The sequence below is a fragment of the Protomyctophum parallelum genome, assembly GCF_964188405.1.
Source record: "Protomyctophum parallelum genome assembly, chromosome: 13".
In the NCBI taxonomy this organism is placed as follows: domain Eukaryota; kingdom Metazoa; phylum Chordata; class Actinopteri; order Myctophiformes; family Myctophidae; genus Protomyctophum; species Protomyctophum parallelum.
Window position 1 is genome coordinate 35,777,628 of NC_139708.1, and position 17,451 is coordinate 35,795,078.

General features: G+C 41.3%; 1 protein-coding gene across 1 annotated transcript; it reads left to right on the top strand.

The window, feature by feature from the left end:
- Positions 1-845: 845 nt before the first annotated feature.
- LOC310868621 (putative adhesion G protein-coupled receptor E4P) lies at positions 846-15,805 on the top strand (the record flags this gene model as incomplete). The annotated part of the gene is made up of 19 exons (XM_083779079.1): positions 846-876; positions 1,818-1,946; positions 4,029-4,169; positions 6,959-7,102; positions 7,391-7,468; positions 7,706-7,846; positions 8,510-8,653; positions 9,647-9,799; positions 10,813-10,848; positions 11,460-11,546; positions 11,796-11,971; positions 12,082-12,294; positions 12,396-12,599; positions 13,354-13,595; positions 13,714-13,780; positions 13,951-14,039; positions 14,503-14,662; positions 14,924-14,983; positions 15,731-15,805. 19 exons carry the CDS (start codon positions 846-848, stop codon positions 15,803-15,805), a joined length of 2,370 nt encoding a protein of 789 aa, XP_083635205.1.
- Between the last annotated feature and the right edge of the window lie 1,646 nt (positions 15,806-17,451).

Here is a 17,451-nt window from a genome sequence, read left to right on the forward strand (position 1 = left end):
AGGGTGTCTATACCCTGTACGATACACTATACCCCTGAGAAATTGATGCTGAGGTGGAGCGCAACACCTATCATGAGCTCCCAATGCAAGCCAAGCTATTCTTCATACGCTGAGTTGGCAGTGCTCAGGATTGTAGTCTAAAGGCAAGTGATGCGCTACCAGCTAATACGTTTGTATTGAAATGAATAATATTAAAGCTTAAAGGTATATTCAGTGATTTCACTTAATTCAAATATCACTTATTTTTTTGTTTTGTTGTGATAATCCTCCCTACTATAGAGTGTGCTGACCATATAAGGAGTTCCTCCCTGTCCCCAGTTAACCCCTGGGGGTCAAAAAACCTTAGGTTTCGTTTTTGACTCTCTATCCTGATTGGACGAAAGGCTGGGTCCCACAGCCAAAAACGAAACCTAAGGTTTTTTGAGTGAAATCACTGAATATACCTTTAATAATTTTTAAAAACCATTAACAACTCCTTTCAGATGTGGCCTAATTTGCATATCAACGTAGGGTGTCCTACAGTCCTTGACTGTCCTTTTTTCTTGCTTTCTTACTTGTTTGGTAAGGGTTAGGTCATATTTAGGGTCATGCAATGTCATATGAATTCAAGTACAGTAAAGTGATTGAACTCACAGGTCTGCCATAAGATGTCATGAGTGTGTTTATTGGCCTCATGCCCTGTATGACTCCTGTGGTCTTCTTGGCATGTGCTTATGGTTGTTTGTTTACCATAAGCATTTGCATTTTTCCTTTCTTCGCAAGCCTTGGAAGCACAATTTCTACATGCTGTGAAAAGTAAGACATTTGGCTTAGAGTGAGTGAAGACTGACACTCAAGCCTCTGACATGACGGACTGTGGTGGTTTTGCAATTCTAGGTGAGTTGATTCATGATTCATGATTTATTTCAACAAAAACATTGCAATTCTTAAAATGTATACACCTCCAATTTTCAGTATTATTTTTTTTGTTTTTACATAAGCATGCTTTAATTTACAATGCATTTATTATAGATACGTACATTTAAATATAAATTATTATTATTATTATACTGTATATATTTCGGTGTTCTTGAAAAATCTAAAAAACGTTGAAATGTTTTGCCTATAATGACATGCACAAATTATGGATGCCATTGTGATAGTTGTGGAAGTGAATAAGTGATACATGACAATTGCTCTTTTCTGTTTTGGGGTTGTGAGATGGAATTTAATTTATGTTTTTTTTTTAAATCCAAATCGTTATCTTGAATCAAGTTAATGCTATTTAAGAAACAATTGTTACAACAAAATGTTATCTAATTATTTTTTACAATACATTGTAATAATAACTATTTTGTATTTTCTAGTTATTAACTTACAGTATAATTTGGTTTTACATGCACCTATGTCCTACAATATACAGTAATTGGTTATACTTTTGTAATATGGCAATAATTTATTATTAACTTTTTGCGGATTCAATTAATCTGTTCTTTTATGCACACCCATACGTTTGACCAGGCATTTTATCGCAGTGCTGTTTGTCTTTACCAGGCAAAGACACAGTAGAACAGAGCTGTTTCTATAGGTGTCAGGTGTTTAGCAGGACACACTGCCAGTTATGTGTTGTGATTTTAGGCCAGCTATTTCCATGAGTGACGGATTAAGTTTAACACTCCATTGTGTCTGCCCTTCCAAAGGTTTAGTCTTAATCGCTGGACAATGTGGTTTTCCGGCTGGTATGAAGACTTTTTTATTAGCACAAAAATTGCAATTCTTAGCTCAACCAAGACTTATGTGTTACTATTGAAAAACATAAATCTTGTTATTATGTGCAGGATCCTGTGATGGCTACGTCACCATCAATGAACCATGGCGTAACAAAGATTTTACCTCCGTCCTCATCCATGGATACCCCAAAAACGATGCACACATGGTGAACAAGTGGTGGCGCTTCACGGGCATCGGTGGAGACAGAGTTATTGCAGCCTGTATTCCAAACCATCATGGTGGAAGTTATTACCCCATTTACATTCCATTTGCATATCCAACTACTGCATCTGAGACAGCAACAAGCGGGACAGCGTATGGACATAGTACAAGCTGTACGTCATGGCAGCTTACAGTGAGCGTGGTTCTTTGCCCGGGAAACTTCTATGTTTACAAGCCAGCAAGCCACCCACGTAGCAACATGGCTTATGCAACATGTAAGTTGTGATATTGTGCAATTATTTCAGTTGTGATATATTTCCATATCTTCCTTATGAGTAAAAATTTGAAAAAGGCCGCACACTCGTAGCCACGATGCATCGTTCATTATGGTCATGACATGGTGTGTGTGTGTGTGTGTGTGTGTGTGTGTGTGTGTGTGTGTGTGCGTGCGTGCGTGCGTGCGTGCGTGCGTGCGTGCGTGCGTGCGTGCGTGTGTGTGTGTGTGTGTCCAGACCATTCCACTTGTGCCATAAGCTCTTGTGGACCACTGGCTGAATGTACCTCTGGGGGAGGGTGCAGATGTATCAGTGGATATGGACTGCCTACAACCACACATACACCCACATCTCAATCATATGGCTGTGTAGGTAAGCAGACCACGACCAGTTCATAGTGCTCCTTGATGCCATGCATATACAGTACAATTCATTATATCAATGGTACTGATGTTTTAATGTCAAGGATCCCCAGATTTACATTAAAATTAAATGTTTAAAAAAGAAATTGAAAGAAAAATAAAGTTTTGGAAAGGGTTTCCCGAAAATATTTTGTGTCAAAGAAGAATATGAGATACGTTGTGAGCTTGCAGATTTAATTGGCTACTGAGAGGGTTTGTTTATGATTACATAATCATAAACCAATAACCAATAACCCGCATAGCGGCCACACCTGTCTGTGACTTCTGACTGTGATGTATATCCCTGCAGACATAGATGAGTGTGCGACAAATTCGGCCATCTGTGGTCCCAATTCCGATTGTTCCAACACGATTGGAGCATACCAATGTTCCTGTAAGGCTGGGTACAACGCAGAGGATCCAAATGTACAACCTGGAAATGCAATCCAATGCATTGGTACTGTTGAAAATCCACAAGAATTCTCAAACCAAGCACCTAATCTAAATCATGATCAAACTATTTGAATGATGCTACAGTGAAAGGAATACGGACATGGCTGTAAAAACTCTCTCTTTTCAGATGTTAACGAATGTGATGACATCGACTGTGGTGATGGAGGGACCTGTACTAACTCCCCAGGAAATTACGACTGCGGGTGCCGGAATGGCTACCAGGTTGTACGTGGTGCAACTCCTGAATGCCAAGGTCTGTAAACAGAAGCTGACATCCATGATTATGTGAATTAAATGTACGATTCTGGGTCAGCTAATGCAGGGGTTCTCAACCTGGGGGTCGTGACCCCTCTGGGGGCCAGGATGGGTTTTGCATGTTTTAGTGCAGGGTACATTATATACTGTAGTAACCTTTTTTTCTCAGGCTTCATTAAAACGATACTAAAAACACTTTAGATGCACACACTGTATCAGAATTTGGTTCTTGACATATTTTGATTTGGACATATTGGTGGGATTGCCGATGCGTCGTAGTGTGATGGCCGCATAGCTGTATATCAAACTTTAGATGTGGCTAAATAGATTTTGTTTTATAATTTTGACGGGGACCCCCTGAAACCCCCTCAATGACCCCTGGGGGACCCCACTTTGACAACCCATTATGACTGTGACATTTCCCTGCAGACATAGATGAGTGTGCGTCGGGCATCTGTGGACCCAATTCCGATTGTTCCAACACGATTGGAGCATACAACTGTTCCTGTAAGGCTGGGTACAACGCAACAGATCCAGATTTACCACCTGGAAATGCAAACCAATGCATTGGTAATGTTGAAAATCCACAAATTCTCATACCTATAACACTTTCTAAATCATGATAAAACAAATATTGAGATAAAATAAACAGATTGCATTGCTAACATCATTTGAATATGTGATGCTACAGTGACAGGAACACTGACATGGCTGTAAAACTATCTCTTTTCAGATGTTAACGAATGTGAGGACAACATGTACGACTGCAGTGATGGAGGGAGTCGAGGGACCTGCAATAACCTCCCAGGAGGTTATGACTGCAAGTGCTTCAATGGCTATCAGATTGTACAAGATGCAACACCTAAATGCCAAGGTCTGTAAACAGAAGCTGCCATCCATGCTTGTGAATAAAATGTATGATTCTGGGTCAGCTATAGGCAGTGGTTCTCAAACCTTAATAGGAGCCCCACATTGATTTGTATTTAGCTGCATACTCCCATTTGAAAGGTTTATTGCCAGGCCAGGGCCAGTGTCAGAGTAAGTCTAGAGAACATTTGTGTTCTTAAGAATGTTCAAGATTTTTACAGAGATTTTTACAAGATTTTAACCTTACACAACACATTGTGATTTATTGTGAGTTGTGAGCATGTAGATTGACTATTGTCAAATACTGTAGCAGTGTAGCTATTAAAAGAAGAACGTTAAAATGGTTCATCTGATTTTGATGCTGGGGACCCACTAGAACCCCCACAATTCCTTGTTGTGTGACCTTGTGGGTCCCTGGACACAACTCAGAGAACCACTGAGCTATTGGGTTTGCACCCAACGTCAGAGCCGGATTAACCATTGGGCTAGGGTGGGCTGAAGCCCGGGGGCCCACAGCTAGGGGGGGCCCCGAAAAATATTAAAGAAAAAAAAAATATTAAATATTATAATATTTTTTTTTAAATAAAATTGTTTCCTCTCCTCTCCTCTTGTGTATGACTGTGCCGTATGCGCGGCGACTCCGGCGAGTTCTGTAGATAGAGGTGGAGAGTCTGGAGACAGCAGAGCAGGCAGCAGTGCTGCAGCAGTGCAGTCCGTGTTAATGAAACCCCAAGAACCAGATAAGATTGCGTTGCGCCTTGGACCCGTGCGTTGATGGGACATTTAGATTTAAAACGCGAACGGATGGAAGTGTGGATAAAAAACAACAACGAGAGGGGAACTAACGTTAGCGTCGCATTAGCTGGATAGCTAACGTGGTTATCGCTATACAGCACAACAAGCCTCCAGTCCGGTTCACTTGTGAATGAAACAACACGTGGAGGCTAACATTAATCTCTAGCTGTCTAGTCCCATATGGAACCTCTTTGTAATTATCCAATCTGTTAATACATCTTTCTTCAATCAATCAATCCCTCTGCTATGTAGAGCTACTGATAATAGTAGCCCATAGCTGGCGTAGTAAGGGGCTGCTGACGTTCGACAATCTGAGAAACTAGGAGTTCAAAGACACACCAAAAAAACTCGTCTTAGTGTGTATGTGTGTGTGTGTGTGTGTGTGTGTCTCAATAAAGTTGTTACGTTTTCTCATGTCCCCCATGTAATGCACAATTGAGTATTCATATATCAGTTGTTCTCAACCTGTGGGTCCCCACATGATTTGGGGGTGGGGGGAGGACCCCAGATGACAGTGAAGTGACAATTTAAGGACTTTTAAGACTTCTATAATACCTTGAAAAATACCATTACTGCATCAAAAGTAATCAGCAAACCATGCATGCTATAAAAACTGGTCAAACATTCGCCAGATTATTAAATAATAAAGAAAGAAGCAACAATTGTGCAAATAGCCGATCTACAAGTTCACAACGAGTTTGTAGATCGGCTATTTTCACAATATTTATCTGTGGAACCATTCTGTTGCTTGTCTGGGTGGGGGGTCTCCAGTTCAAATGATTACTGTGGGGGACCACAGCCTGAAAAGGTTGAGAACCACTGATATGTAGACTAACTGAATATTCCTAAAATTGCTAGCCTACCACCTTGATATAAAATAAAAATGTTGTAACTTGCTTATGTAACTATTCATTGATCACTCGTATACCAAAATCCATTTGGAAAAAATAAAAAAATCACACCTGTGTGAAGTGAGGGGCGCTCATTTCGCATTATCTAACATTTGGATAGTTGGTGTCAAGGTGATGTATGATTGCTCAGTAGTTGCTGATGTCTGCTCAGGAGGTTGTTGGAGTGTTTGCTTTTTTTTTTTTAGAGGGAACATTGGGCCTGGGTACCCCAAAATGAAAACAAAATAGCCCAAAAAATGTTCGGCCCCGCTCGGTCGAATCGCGATATATGGGGCTACGCTGCGCGCCCCAAGGGGGGCCCTAAAATCTGGTCCAGCCCGGGGGCCCTCAGCAGGGTTAATCCGGCTCTGCCCAACGTGCAACACATCACGTCACAAGAATTCAGGTCACGTCACACGTCACGTCACACGCCTCTGTGCTGAAAGCTACAGTCGAGGATGGGTTTCACACGTTTTAGTGGGTAAACTATATACTTTTTTTTAATGACTCAGGCTTCATTAACTTTGAAAGGCATAAGAATTTTCCATCTACAAATATACCAGTAAGACGCCCTGAGGGCGAAAAGCGGAGGTCGCGCAACGTGTCTTGAGTGTACAGGGTTTGATGAGGTCAGATCAACATTATGGAATGTCAGTACAGGTCAGCTCCATATATTGAGATCTAAGGGTGGCAGCAGGGGCAGTGTCTTGAGCGTACAGCCAGGGTTTGATGAGGGCCCAGATGGTCCAGGCCTTAATTTTCGGGCCTGTTGAGAACTCTAGTTTTCGCCGACTGCAGTGCGCGGCTGCACTATTAACTTTGGGGTGGGCCTGTCTAGAGTTTGAATGGACAGGTATAAGTCAAAAGGGAGACATCGCAGAGGAAACACGGGTGGGGAGGGATCAACATGTCAGAACAGGTCAGGTCCATATATGGAGATGGAGGCGTGACACACGGATATGCAGGTTTTCATAGTGAATGCGACCTACGGTCGCAACTAATAACATACCGCACCAGGATGTGTTTCTTAACATCACATTTGTGTCATGCATATACAGTAGGCTATACAATTTCATATGTGCAGTGATACTAAAAATATCCCCATCCTCAGATATTGATGAATGTTTCAACTCTACCATCTGTGGTCCTAGTTCTATCTGCAACAACACAGGTGGAGCGTACACCTGTGCTTGTCATCAGGGGCACAGACCGACTGACCCAAATGTGGGAATCAGCGAGAGCAACACGTGTGAAGGTATTTGCAATTGCAATAGTAACTTTTTTTCTCAGGCTTCATTAAAACTATACTAAAAACACTTTTGGTGGAATTTGGTTCTTGACATATTTTGATTTGGACATATTGGTGGGATTGCCGATGCGTCGTAGTGTGATGGCTGCATAGCTGTATATCAAACTTTAGATGTGGTTAATAGATTTTGTTGCTATATTAATTAATTTTGACGGGGACCCCCTGAAACCCCCTCAATGACCCCTGGGGGACCCCACTTTGACAACCCATTATGACTGTGACATTTCCCTGCAGACATAGATGAGTGTCCCTCGGGCATCTGTGGACCCAATTCCGATTGTTCCAACACGATTGGAGCATACAACTGCTCCTGTAAGGCTGGGTACAACGCAACAGATCCAAATTTACCACCTGGAAATGCAAACCAATGCATTGGTAATGTTGAAAATCCACAAATTCTTATACCTATAACACCTTCTAATTCATGATAAAACACAGGCATCCCACATATTGAGATAAAATAAACAGATTGCTTTGCTAACAACATTTGAATATGTGATGCTACAGTGACAGGAACACTGACATGGCTGTAAAACTCTCTCTTTTCAGATGTTAACGAATGTGAGGACAACATGTACGACTGCAGTGATGGAGGGAGCCGAGGGACCTGCAATAACTTCCCAGGAGGTTATGACTGCAAGTGCTTCAATGGCTATCAGATTGTACAAGATGCAACACCTAAATGCCAAGGTCTGTAAACAGAAGCTGCCATCCATGCTTGTGAATAAAATGTACGATTCTGGGTCAGCTATAGGTAGTGGTACTCAAACCTTAATAGGACCCCCACATCGATTTGTATTTAGCTGCATACTCCCATTTGAAAGGTTTATTGCCAGGCCAGGGCCAGTGTCAGAGTAAGTCTAGAGAACATTTGTGTTCTTAAGAATGTTCAAGAACGTGTCTTGAGTGTGCAGGGTTTGATGAGGTCAGATCAACATATGGAATGTCAGAACAGGTCAGCTCCATATATTGAGATCTAAGGGCGGCAGCAGGGGCAGTGTACAGCCAGGGTTTGATGAGGGCCCAGATGGTCCGGGCAGTGCACGGCTGCACTATTAACTTTGAGGTGGGCCCTTCTAGAGTTTGAATGGACAGGTATAAGTCAAAAGGGAGACATCGCAGAGGAAACACGGGTGGGGAGTGATCAACATGTCAGAACAGGTCAGGTCCATATATGGAGATGGAGGCGTGACACACGGAAATGCAGGTTTTCATAATGAATGCGACCTACGGTCGCAACTAATAACATACCGCACCAGGATGTGTTTCTTAACATTACATTTGTGTCATGCATATACAGTAGGCTATACAATTTCATATGTGCAGTGATACTAAAAATATCCCCATCCTCAGATATTGATGAATGTTTCAACTCCACCATCTGTGGTCCTAGTTCTATCTGCAACAACACACGTGGAGCGTACACCTGTGCTTGTCATCAGGGGCACAGACCGACTGACCCAAATGTGGGAATCAGCGAGAGCAACACGTGTGAAGGTATTTGCAATTGCAATAAGTCTGCTCTAAGTCCAGGAGGGCACAAGTTCATTTTGGTTCAATTCCTCCATGGTGCATTGACTTATGGCTGGGAACCCTTTGGAATACCTACCATCAGGAGTCCCATGATGCCACTTTGAAAACCACTGCTACATACAGTGGCCCCAAGTAGCTTTGTTCCAGCTCTTCAGATTGGTGCCTTCTCAGCCACACCCCTAGTCCAACCCCCAGATTCTTCTTATTCTTAACCCCTAGATTTATTTAATGTGCAGTGTGGCCATTAAGCCACAGGGTGGTACAAAGAAATTAACATTACATCAAACAGCATTTTACTTTAATATTCGGAACATATAGGCACTGAAATAATGACATTGGGAAATAGAGGGAAAGGTTTTCAGTGTAATATTGAAGCTCAGTGTTAAGATCACATCACAGAGGTTCCCAGGAAGGGAAGTGGTTGCTTCGTAGTGTTAAAGATGCAATATTAAGCGCATGAACCCCTGCATGCCTATTCTGGTAAGACAAAATAGGCAAATAATACGCAAATCATTTGTTTTTGCTTTAAGAGATTTGACGTAGAGGGGACTAGGGAGTGTATACCCTTGGGGACCCAGGTCAATTTTAATATTAAGTGGTTAAATGTACACTTTCAGTATGTAGGCCTATGTATCCTTAGAAAAGCGTTAGCTTACTATAGCACGCCGTTTTTCAAAAGTGTTTTAAATTTGTTCGATGTACATTTACAGATGTTGATGAGTGTGCGACTCATGCTGCAATCTGTGGTCCTGATGCAAACTGCACCAACTCTGTCGGCGCTCACATCTGCAACTGCATTCCTGGTTTCCGGCTGAACGATGCAAACCAAATAGCAAGCTTTGCAAACCCATGCCAAGGTGTGTGCACACCTGGCCAATATGTCAGTGCGTGCAATTTTGTAGTTTCCAAATGACTTTGAGTAAAGCCCAGAGTATTGGCATGTTCTCTCCTCCACAGATATCGATGAGTGCAGTGAGACACCAGTGAGCAACTTATGTGGACCAAACACTGTGTGCCACAATCAACCTGGAGATTTCCACTGTGCCTGTACCGATGGATTCTTCCCTTCAACTGGGATGCAATGGATAGTGGGGGTTTCTGTTTGTGAAAGTGAGCACAATTCTAAGCAGTGGTTCTCAAACGTTTTTTAATTTCAAGGACCGCATTACACTGAGAGTGCACAAGGGTCCACATTTGTAAACTCCCCCTCAAGGAACGCTGAGGGGGAGAACCACTGAGTTAAAGAATAACACAGATTTCAGTGGTGCAAGGGTGTATATGGGTTTAAGCACAGCATGCTTTATTAGGTGTTGATTTGGAAGTTCATTTTAACTCTCTCATTTTGAACCTTCTGCTGAAAATCAACAGGTCTTACAGCCATGCTACAAGAGATGACACCTGTGGAGGTGAGTAGGATCTTATTATGCTGCAACGAAAACTGCAACAGATTATTTAGAAGCCGCAAAAATAAACTCTAGAATATCCCATCAGTATCATCTCACAATCTGTCAGTTAACTCTACCATTCTTACATCCATACATAATTGTCTCATTCATCAGATCATCAACAAGCTTGATCAATAATGTACTGTATTTCATTGACAGATTTTCTATCAGCAAATGACAATTTTATGTTTTTTGTGTTAAGTAGGCTACTTACCCACAGCTGATACAAGCTCACAATTAATTATGAGCTTCACTGAATATTAGCCTCTTATGAAATGCCCAGAATCGGGACGCTAGTGGTTAAATACATGTCTATTGTAATTTCATACTGTGTCTCTCTATAGCAATCCTCCCTCAAACAAGTACTTCTATTAGATGAGGTTTTTCTGCTAACTGCAGGGACAGACAAAAGAGAGAGCTTTCCTTGACCAAATGGACAAACAGCTGAAGGACAATCCTGATATGATCCTACCAGAGTCGGTCAGTAACCACTTAAAACCAGTTTGAAAACTGTCATCAATTATTGAGTGCTAACAAAACATGTCCAAATTGTCCATCTCAGGGAAATAAATGAATGACATCCTTATTACTGTACTAATCCATCCATTATGTTACCTGTTTATCCTTTTTTGCGAGAGTTTTAGCAATTAAGTTGTAATAACCTTTCTCTCTTTGCAGACAGTGAAGACTATCTTCTCTGCAACTATGGCTATGGTAGGCCTATACACACTAAATGATGCACAAACAAATATATAAATGTTTTTGTGAGAGACTTTATAGTTAACGGCAATAACTGAAATTCCAGGGACTAACCGGTCTAAGTCCACTGTCAAGGTCACAAAAGGTGGTGAAGACAAAAGAAGAACATGGGGAGATGGGCAGTGTTATCCTGAGCATTTCAGAGCGGTTGGTGTCTGCCCTGGTGGATCCTACTGCCAACAGCACCAACAAAACCATGGAGTCTTCAAGCGTGGGTAAATTAAATGTCTCTTTAATTGATCAAATGTTTGTTGTGATCTGCTCTGGTGAATTCACAGGCCTCTGAGAAAACGCTTTCCTCCGGGAAAAAACATCTGTGCCCATAATATTTATATTGGCATCAGATCTCCGCTACAGAGATCTAATAAGAAAACACAAGAGTAAAGTTGTTTGCACACTGGTGTGCACTATGAGAACTGTGAACAGTCTCTGTCTTATATTACAGTCTAATGTTACAGTCAAGGAAGCCGTTTGTGTGTCTGATGTTATGGTTCTGGATTTGTTACTGGAGATCCAAAATCAGTGTTTCCTTATAACAGATTTGAATCTACAAACAATTGGTCCAGACAGCAGCGATGACGACAATCCTCCTCTGTTAGTCAAAGGACACATGATGGAGATCAACCTGCAGGCTCTGGCCAGAGACAACAATGGTGAGAACAGAGTTGAATGACATGAATACTAGTATCCCTATTCTGGGGCTCACAACATGTCGCAACAAGCCACAAATAGTGAGCTTATAGATCGTCTATATTTGGCAAAGATATTTGGTGTACTGTAGAGGGAAAAAAGGAAAGGGCCAACTAGTATACACTCCGGTCTGCTAAGGCTTTAAGTGGTTAATATGAAGATGATAGAGACGATCAAATGCAAAATTGTTCATTGACCAAGCGGATCAACAGGTTCTGCTGCAGCCGCCTTCATGACTCTTAATGGGATCGAAAGTCTCCTGAGTGATCACTACTTTAAGAGCAAGAACAAGACGGAGATGTACTCAGACGTCATCACAGCCACCCTGCCCAAAACCAACCATACCCAGCTCCCCGAGCCGGTCAACTTCACCATCCAACACAAGAAGGTGCTCCGAGTCCAAACATGTATTATTTATTCTTAAAGGACAATACTGATTGTATGATCCTTTTCTGATGATCTATAGTGATTCCTGTTTCTTGTGCTTCATTGCTTCAGAGAGTGCCTGAGTCTGGTTTAGTAACCTGTGTCTACTGGGACGACAGAGCAGAGAAGAAAGGAGTGGAGGAGGACGGCAGGGAAGAAGATGATTTCAATGAGATGGGTTGGTCTGTAGATGGGTGTTGGGCCACGTATTCTGATGAAAACTACACAGTGTGCAGCTGCTCTCACCTCTCAACTTTCGCCCTCATCCTGCAGATTGGAGAAGAGGTAGGTTCAGTGTCTCTGTGTGTGTCTCTTTCTTTTAAAAGAAATCAATTAAATTTGACTTTCTGAACATGAACATGTTTGCCTTGTGTGCATTTTTCCAGCCTCCACCGGAGGATCCCTTCTTAGATTGGCTGAACCGAGTGTGTGTTACTATTGGTCTGTTCTTCTTTGCTTTGGCTGTTTTCACCTTCCTGCTGTGCAGCTGGAACCCCAAGATCAACAACACTGCTCGTCTTCATCTCTGCCTCAGCCTGGGCTTGTCTCACCTGCTGCTGCTGTGGAACGACAGATATGTTGAATATGAGGTATGCCATCGTCTGCTTTTCCTAGATGTGATGGGTGAAATAAAAATAAAATTTTGCATCGCAGAGTAAATTATGTACTGAATTTATTTATGCTCTGTCGTATGATCGTGCCGCGCACGTACTGAAAATAGCAGATCTGCTACTTTCTTTAGTAGTCTTTTGTCTGGTATAGGCATTCTCGTACATAGCTCTTCTGTTTGCTTGTTCTTGTTTCTTTACACCCCTACCCAAAATAATCATATTTTGGCCTTTGGTCCCGCATGGGAAATTCAGTTTGCAGCTTCACCGGCAGCCCAAGTTGTGAGACTTGCCGTTACGGGTTAATTAAGTGTCTTGCTCAGGGACCCCTGCAGTCCACACATTGCAGGGCCATGAATGAAACCCGGGACCTTCTGTTTCCAGGCATATTTGCACTGCATTGTAAAATGATTGGCCAATTTGTGCATTTCAATTAGTTAGTAACTTCACTGTCAGAGCCACTGATGAAGTCATTACAATAGTAGTTTTAACGCCGATACTTTTTGTGCTGTGCATGTGTTCGGCCTTTGATTGTTTTTAATTGTGCTTAATAAATTAAATTGACTTGACTTGACTAGAGGTCACCATTAAGATGTACAGAATGTTCCATGGCATTACAGTCAGTAGTTTTAGAGATATGTGAGCACAAAGTATCCCAGTGAATGCCTGTGCATCACTACACCACTGGATAAATGTCCTGCAGTGAAAGGTATGTCATAATGTTATATCTCCACAGCTGACCTGCACCGTCATTGCTGGGGTGCTCCATTTCCTGGTTGTGTCCAGTTTTATGTGGATGCTCCTGGAGGCTCTACAGCTCTACCTGCTGGTGTGGAGGCTCTCCAAGGTGCAGGTCATCCAGAGAGATGGACTCCCCCGGCCATACCTCTACCTGATTGGCTACGGTGTTCCATTTGTGATTGTGGGCGTTTCTGCTTTGGTGTATTCTGATGGCTATGGGGAAACTTCAGCAGGGGCGTGAGTAGCACAAATAGAGATACATATAGTCATACTATTAACCATTTATTTCTATTTGTCTGATTAATTCACATGTACAGTAGCACGGACAAATTTGTTTTGTTTCATTAAGCTGCAGGTGCTGGCTGTCAACAAATCGTAACTTCAACTGGGCTTTAACAGGACCAGTGATTACTGTCCTTGTAGTGAGTGTCAACATGGCAAAAAAACTAAAGCACATTAATGGGAAAATGGTCTATGTTTATGTACGATATATGGCCAAAGTCATGAATACACAATAACGGACACTGTTAGTCATTTATGTTCACTTCTTTTGTCAACAGAAATGTAATATATTATCATTTTTTTGCTTCAGCTTAATTGGATCTTGTTCTGTGCTACTCTCTGGAGTCTTAGAACTACCTTGGCCAACATGAAGAGTGATGTTTCTCACACAGACACCAGGTGTGTGTGTGTGTGTGTGTGTGTGTGTGTGTGTGTGTGTGCGCGCGTGTGCGCGTGCACGTGTGCGTGCACGTGCGTGCGTGCGTGCGTGCGTGCACTAACTGAGTCTCTGGATTTTAATTGGTCAAAGTTTGTCACCTATTAAATAGGTGGCAAACTTTGACCACATTATTTTGACCGTTCTACGCTAAAAGTTAACAGCTAACATTTTCTTTTCTTATGATTTTTTTTGGGGCTTTTTATGCCTTTATTGATAGGGAACAGTAGTCAGACAGGAAAGGGGGAGAGAGATGGGGAGTGACACGTGACAAAGTCTGTCTGGCTCAGGAGTCGAACCTGCAGCACGCTGTCCGGCTGACTTGGCAACATTTTTTTAATCAGACCATCTGTGATTGTAAGTTGATATTGTTGTTTTGTTAAAAATTTATATAGAGATTTTAAGGAAACTTGCTCTTCTTTGCAGATTAATTGTGTTCAAGATCGTGGCCCAGTTTGTCATTCTGGGTTGTACCTGGATACTGGGCCTGTACCAGTCCAACATCTTCTTTCAGGTGCTCTTTATTCTCCTCAACTCCCAGCAGGGCACCTGCCTCTTCATTGTTCACTGTCTGCTCAACAAGGAGGTAAATACAAGTATACAGTATGACCTAAGTTGTTTTGGACGAATCCGTGATAACTTTGCGGGTGAAAGGCTGAAACAAGTGCTGGTTTCAGCTGCACTAAATTGACTATTATGAATGACTATTATTAATGAAAACAATAAGCTCAATGCTGTACGTTACCATGTGACCGTTACCAAGTCAAAACACATATTTGTTACGATTTAACATTATCTGCTTTGCATTCATTACAGTAGCCATATGTTTTTTATTTATTTATGCCAGGTGCGAGAGGAGTACATAAAATGGCTCACACCAACGAAACCAACCTCTCAAGGATCTGTGGTGAGTCCCTTTGGACACCGTATGAACCTCTGTTTCAATGGATACAATGTAGTTATTATTTAGTCACAAGCTCTTTTTTGAATACTTCATTGGTTAAACCCACAAACTTTCAACCTGGTGTCCCTGTATTGGCCATGTCATTATAAGCAGAAAAAATAACAGAAATCTTTCTTCCAAAACAATAGAAATAGCAGATGTAACGCCATAGCAAAGCACGTCAGCTGCTATTTTTGTCACTTCATTTGCACAACACTATCAAACGATGCAGTATGCTTTATAGGCTATAGGGCATTCATTAATGAATACATATGGAAATATGTCAATAAAAGGTTTCTGCCTGAAAGCAACAATATATAATGTACACACAGAAAACGTGCATCACTTCACGTTATCAGCTTGCCCGGCATTGCTATTGCGATTGTGTTGCACCAATGTTATTGCACTTACAGCACAGCATGTTTTAATTTTTTAGTAGGTGAAGGGTACATTAATCAGTTATAATACTGTATGACAACTATACCAACTGCACACATTGCATTTGGTTATTGCATTACACACCTGTCAGTCCTGGAAGGTGGTCCCCTCTTTTGGAGGCTAGAGGATTAGCCAACCATCTGATTAGCTGAACTCAAAGCCACGGTTATGCCCCCCAGGCCCCAACACACCATGCATGAACATGGTTATTATTAAAACCGGGGGGAGGGGTCATTGAACCAGCCTACCTTATTAATGTTCATGTTTCCACAGAGAGATGTGCCATCTATCTCTGAGGACCTGGACAACTCTGAAGAGCAGAAAGGCCAGAGAAAAGATGATGGCTAAGTTAAAGAAATACTGTACTGTAGATCCACAAGTATAGCCTGTACTTGGTTTGGACATATTCCATTTTAGAATAATGGAATATAGAATGTATTTGAAAATGTATTAACCTTTTTTTATTTTGTAACATACCATTATTTTCATCCTCTTTTACTTATTTATTTATTTGTTCTTTGTTATCCCACGATTTTGTATCCCATTTTTCACGTGACCCCCTATTTCAATTATTTAACCATTACTATTTATTTTGAAAGCAAGAAATGTATCATTGATGTTTAGACCTAGTATCATAGTGGTAGCAATTTACAATTTACAATTTAGGCATTTAGCAGACGCTCTTAATCCAGAGCGACTTACATTAAGCAAGAACAAAAAGCATGGGAATACATCACATAAAAGCATTTATCATGAAACATGCGTAAGCTATTTATATGATCACCTATAGGCTACTGTATGTTTACCTGATCTCGCACAAGTCATGTAAGTTGCTCTAGATATGGATATGACATAGGAGTGTCTGCTAAATGCCTAAATTGAAAATGACATTTTGTTACTGCAGACATGAATGATACGTAGCTTGCGGAGTTAGTTCAGTCAGATATACTCGAGGGGGTTCATGCCGTGCTCAAGGGCGCATATTATACTCAAGGGGTTAATATGCTGCATTACTATGTGGGTGTATTCAGTGTGTCAATCGCTGATGTGGCAGTCTGACCAATTGGACGGGCTACTTAAGCTCACTAGACTGCATGCTCTTCCTGCCTTCCTTCTGCTTATGGTTCCTGGTTGTTGTTATGTGATCTTTGATCCCACCACCACCCCAGCACCACCGGTGAGCTCTGTTATTTATGTTCCCCATGGGGTTTTTATTGTATATCTATATCCCTGCTCGTAATGTTTAATGATGGTGTTTGATTGTGCAGAGCAGGGAGAAAAATGTAGCCGAACGCCAACATAAAATATTATATGCACACTTGTATTCGCATTCTATAATACATATTGGTTCAATCTATTCGTGAGTTGTCTGACTGAAGTATAGTCATGGCATTGGGGGTGCTTTTAGGATGAGGTTAAACCTAACACTCTGTTAATATTAAACTGTCTGAAATTAATGCATTAGAGGAAAGAAGTATACAGACTGTACTGTAGACCTGCAACCACTGCTGCCACATTTGCCTACATAGATTTGTAGCTACCTTTTCCAACATAGATGGCAATAACCTGTATGATTTCGTTTAGTTTGTGAGGTGAAAATTGAAAATGTATTTGTGATATAACTGGCATACTTGAGTACCATATTTTTAAACGATGTTCACTTGTAAATAAAGGAAGGTTTGTTAAATGTTAAGGTGTATTTAATAAACAAAATTAAGTCATGACACTGTATACATATAAAACAGTATTAACCAAGGGTTCAAATCAGGACCAAATTGTGGCATGAGGAGTAAAAGAAAGTAATGTGGTGTGCTCTCCTAAATTTCATTTACTGACACACACACACACACACACACAGGTTTAACATATACCAATACTATATATATATATATATATATATATATATATATATATATATACACACACACACACACACACACACACACACACACAGTACATACTTTAGCAAGATATGTCTATGCAGAGCAGAACTT